Genomic DNA, 5,357 nt, shown 5'->3' on the forward strand with positions numbered 1-5,357 from the left:
CACTCAGACCCCTGTGTTATGTTATTCCACACTCAGATCCCTGTGTTATGTTATTCCACTCTCAGACCCCTGTGTTATGTTATTCCACACTCAGATCCCTGTGTTATGTTATTCCACACTCAGACCTCTGTGTTGTATTATTCTACTCTCAGATCCCTGTGTTATGTTATTCTACTCTCAGACCCCTGTGTTATGTTATTCCACACTCAGACTTCTGTGTTGTGTTATTCCACTCTCAGACCCCTGTGTTATGTTATTCTACTCTCAGACCCCTGTGTTATTTTATTCCACTCTCAGATCCCTGTGTTATGTTATTCCACACTCAGACCTCTGTGTTGTGTTATTCTACTCTCAGACCCCTGTGTTATGTTATTCCACACTCAGATCCCTGTGTTATGTTATTCCACACTCAGATCCCTGTGTTATGGTATTCCACACTCAGACTTCTGTGTTGTGTTATTCCACACTCAGATCCCTGTGTTATGTTATTCCACACTCAGATCCCTGTGTTCTGTTATTCCACACTCAGACCTCTGTGTAAACAAATGAATGGGTTAAATTAATATAAGATATATACAACTTGTGACTTTATGTTTCTATATGGATTTCGATCAATTGATAGCTTTGAAGGTAACAATCCAACAGGCAGTTAGTATATTGTTTTGCGGCATTTCACTACAGGTCATATATTATACCAAATTCGATGTTTACAAAACACTAGTTGGTACAGAACATGTCGTTTCGTCCTTGGAATATACCTGTTTAATGTGGTAGAACAAGTCGAACGAAATCTTCGTTGTCATCTAAGATATTTCATTCACTCTCGTTAGCTATTTTCCAAACATAGGAAAAATGAGCGAAAAGTCGCTTTGTAGGTATAATTACAATGTTTTCTTTATCTTTATATAGACAATAAGGAGATATAGGTAATATTTATCTATATAGACAATGTGAGGTATAGGTAATAACTATCTATATAGACAATGTGAGGTGTAAGTAATATTTATCTATATAGACAATGTGAGGTATAGGTAATAACTATCTATATAGACAATGTGAGGTGTAAGTAATATTTATCTATATAGACAATGTGAGGTGTAGGTAATATTTATCTATAAAGACAATCTGGAGGCAAAGGTAATATTTATCTCTATAGATGATGTGATATATAGGTAATATTTATCTATATAGACAATGTGAGGTATAGGTAATATTTATCTATATAGACAATGTGAGGTATAGGTAATAACTATCTATATAGACAATGTGAGGTATAGGTTATATTTATCTATATAGACAATGTGAGGTATAGGTAATATTTATCTATATAGACAATGTGAGGTGTAGGTAATATTTATCTATATAGACAATGTAAGGTATAGGTAATATTGATCTATATAGACAATGTGAGGTATAGGTAATATTTATCTATATAGACAATATGGAGGTATAGGTAATATTAATCTATATAGACAATGTGAGGTATAGGTAATATTTATCTATATAGACAATGTGATGTATAGGTAATATTTATCTATATAGACAATTTGAGGTGTAGGTAATATTTATCTATAAAGACAATGTGAGGTATAGGTAATATTTATATGTAGATAATGTGGAAATATAGGTAATATTTATCTATATAGACAATAAGGAGATATAGGTAATATTTATCTATATAGACAATGTGAGGTATAGGTAATATTTATCTATATAGACAATGTGAGGTATCGGTAATGTTTATCTATATAGACAATTTGAGGTATAGGTAATATTTATATAAAGACAATGTGGAGGCAAAGGTAATATTTATCTATATAGATGATGTGATGTATAGGTAATATTTATCTATATAGACAATATGGAGGTGTAGGTAATATTTATCTATGTAGACAATGTGAGGTATAGGTAATAACTATCTATATAGACAATGTGAGGTATAGGTAATAACTATCTATATAGACAATGTGAGGTATAGGTTATATTTAAATATATAGACAATGTGAGGTATAGGTAATATTAATCTATATAGACAATGTGAGGTATAGGTAATATTTATCTATATAGACAATGTGAGGTGTAGGTAATATTTATATAGACAACAAGGAGATATAGGTAATATTTATCTATATAGACAATGTGAGGTATAGGTAATATTTATATAGACAATAAGGAGATATAGGTAATATTTATCTATATAGACAATGTGAGGTATAGGTAATATTTATCTATAAAGACAATATAGGTATAGGTAATATATATCTATATAGACAATGTGAGGTATAGGTAATATTTATATAGACAATGTTGAGGTATAGGTAATATTTATCTATAAAGACAATGTGAGGTATAGGTAATATTTATCTATATAGACAATGTGAGGTATAGGTAATATTTATATAAAGACAATGTGAGGTATAGGTTATATTTATCTATATAGACAATGTGAGGTATAGGTAATATTTATATAGACAATGTTGAGGTATAGGTAATATTTATCTATAAAGACAATTTGAGGTATAGGTTATATTTATCTATATAGACAATGTTAGGTGTAGGTAATATTTATATAGACAATAAGGAGATATAGGTAATATTTATCTATATAGACAATTTGAGATATAGGTAATATTTATCTATATAGACAATGTGAGGTATAGGTTATATTTATCTATATAGACAATGTGAGGTATAGGTAATAACTATCTATATAGACAATGTGAGGTGTAGGTAATATTTATCTATATAGACAATTTGAGATATAGGTAATATTTATCTATATAGACAATGTGAGGTGTAGGTAATATTTATCTATAAAGACAATGTGAGGTATAGGTTATATTTATCTATATAGACAATGTGAGGTATAGGTAATATTTATCTATAAAGACAATTTGAGGTATAGGTTATATTTATCTATATAGACAATGTGAGGTGTAGGTAATCTTTATATAGACAATAAGGAGATATAGGTAATATTTATCTATATAGACAATGTGAGGTATAGGTAATATTTATCTATATAGACAATGTGAGGTGTAGGTAATATTTATCTATATAGACAATGTGAGGTATAGGTAATAACTATTATATAGACAATGTGAGGTGTAAGTAATATTTATCTATATAGACAATGTGAGGTGTAGGTAATATTTATCTATAAAGACAATCTGGAGGCAAAGGTAATATTTATCTATATAGATGATGTGATATATAGGTAATATTTATCTATATAGACAATGTGGAGTATTAGGTAATATTTATCTATATAGACAATGTGAGGTATAGGTAATAACTATCTATATAGACAATGTGAGGTATAGGTTATATTTATCTATATAGACAATGTGAGGTATAGGTAATATTTATCTATATAGACAATGTGAGGTGTAGGTAATATTTATATAGACAACAAGGAGGTATAGGTAATATTTATCTATATAGACAATGTGGAGTATTAGGTAATATTACAAACGGACGGACAGAGAGACGACGGATCTGCATGTTTACTCGCTCATTTGTCGTATGCAAATCTTTAATGGGATACAACAAGGGCCTTTTCCCTATCTACGTGTTGCTTCATCACAGCCGGAATTACACGCTCTATGTTTTTACTTTTATAATAGCTGTTTTGTTGTACATTTGTATACACTTCTAACTTTTGTTTGCTTATAAGTTTTAGGATTCCACTGTAATTCCAGATCTGGTTTGTACTCCTTCGTATTCTAATTTTAACACAGAAAACTATACTAAAACATGCTGTGTAAATATTGACCTTCAGGCTGAAAGGAAGTCGACAAATTCTTTATAGAACTTAAATCGATGTTTCGTTTAGGTAAGCGGCAGGACAAAGGTATGTCTACGTGGTTCTTTGGAAACACAGACTGGCTCTGGGAGTGTTTTGACGTAGTACGGAATTCATATATTGAAACTGAATACAAAAATATGTTTCTCGGCATGTCTCCAACACTGCGTATTACACATAATATAGCATTGCTTCAATGATTAAACGGTAGCAACATGGCGGTAACACTGTCTGTTATCCCTGCATCCCCACCAAACATGGCGGTAACAATGTCTGTTATCCCTGCATCCCCACCAAACATGGCGGTAACAATGTCTGTTATCCCTGCATCCCCACCAAACATGGCGGTAACAATGTCTGTTATCCCTACATCCCCAACAAACATGGCGGTAACAATGTCTGTTTTCCCTGCATCCCCACCAAACATGGCGGTAACACTGTCCGTTATCCCTGCATCCCCACCAAACATGGCGGTAACAATGTCTGTTATCCCTGCATCCCCACCAAACATGGCGGTAACACTGTCTGTTATCCCTGCATCCCCACCAAACATGGCGGTAACACTGTCCGTTATCCCTGCATCCCCACCAAACATGGCGGTAACAATGTCTGTTATCCCTGCATCCCCAACAAACATGGCGGTAACACTGTCTGTTATTTCTGCATCCCCACCAAACATGGCGGTAACAATGTCTGTTATCCCTGCATCCCCACCAAACATGGCGGTAACAATGTCTGTTATCCCTGCATCCCCAACAAACATGGCGGTAACACTGTCTGTTATCCCTGCATCCCCAACAAACATGGCGGTAACAATGTCTGTTATCCCTGCATCCCCACCAAACATGGCGGTAACAATGTCTGTTATCCCTGCATCCCCAACAAACATGGCGGTAACAATGTCTGTTATCCCTGCATCCCCACCAAACATGGCGGTAACAATGTCTGTTATCCCTGCATCCCCACCAAACATGGCGGTAACAATGTCTGTTATCCCTGCATCCCCAACAAACATGGCGGTAACACTGTCTGTTATCCCTGCATCCCCAACAAACATGGCGGTAACAATGTCTGTTATCCCTGCATCCCCAACTTATGGTACTTAAATGTCAATGTTGATTCAAGAAGTCGTCAACTGACGGACAAACTCCTAACACAAGTTTGCAAAAGATGCAGGTTGGTGAAAATTTTGGGGAAGTTTACTGGTCGCCATAGTGATCTCATTAAGATATATTCTATGTCTTTGTGTGATACTAATTAAGCTGGACGTGTTTGATGCTCGTTATATTGCCTGTTGGTTCTGTTGTTGTATAACTTGTTCTCATTTGAGATCAAGGCATTACTTACTTGGATTGGCTAAAGTTTACATGGCGGATGTCGTCGATGAAGAAGACGCTTACTCTTTCGGAACAACTGGTCTTTATTCACCTTGTACTTTTTGCAGTCGTCTCTTTTGTTCCTATTTTGGTTAAGATTTTTCAGAAATTTGTGTTTGGATTGATAGATATTTGTCTGGTGATTACATTTAGAATGCGGCTTGATGTCATTTATT

The 5,357-nt window shown here is 33.9% G+C and overlaps 1 protein-coding gene across 1 annotated transcript; it reads right to left on the bottom strand.

Moving 5' to 3' along the window:
- Positions 1–3,998: 3,998 nt before the first annotated feature.
- LOC132549935 (uncharacterized) lies at positions 3,999–4,862 on the bottom strand. Its single transcript, XM_060213920.1, has one exon. The coding sequence runs from the start codon at positions 4,860–4,862 to the stop codon at positions 3,999–4,001; it is 864 nt and encodes a 287-aa protein (XP_060069903.1).
- Between the last annotated feature and the right edge of the window lie 495 nt (positions 4,863–5,357).

The sequence above is a fragment of the Ylistrum balloti genome, unplaced genomic scaffold (genome assembly GCF_031769215.1).
Source record: "Ylistrum balloti isolate Yb309-2 unplaced genomic scaffold, AGI_CSIRO_Ybal_v1 Utg370092, whole genome shotgun sequence".
Classification (NCBI taxonomy): Eukaryota; Metazoa; Mollusca; class Bivalvia; order Pectinida; family Pectinidae; genus Ylistrum; species Ylistrum balloti.

What these genes read in the sequence shown, in the direction of transcription:
- LOC132549935 (XM_060213920.1), bottom strand. Translation starts at nt 4,862, where the DNA reads ATGTTTGTTGGGGATGCAGGGATAACAGACAGTGTTACCGCCATGTTT.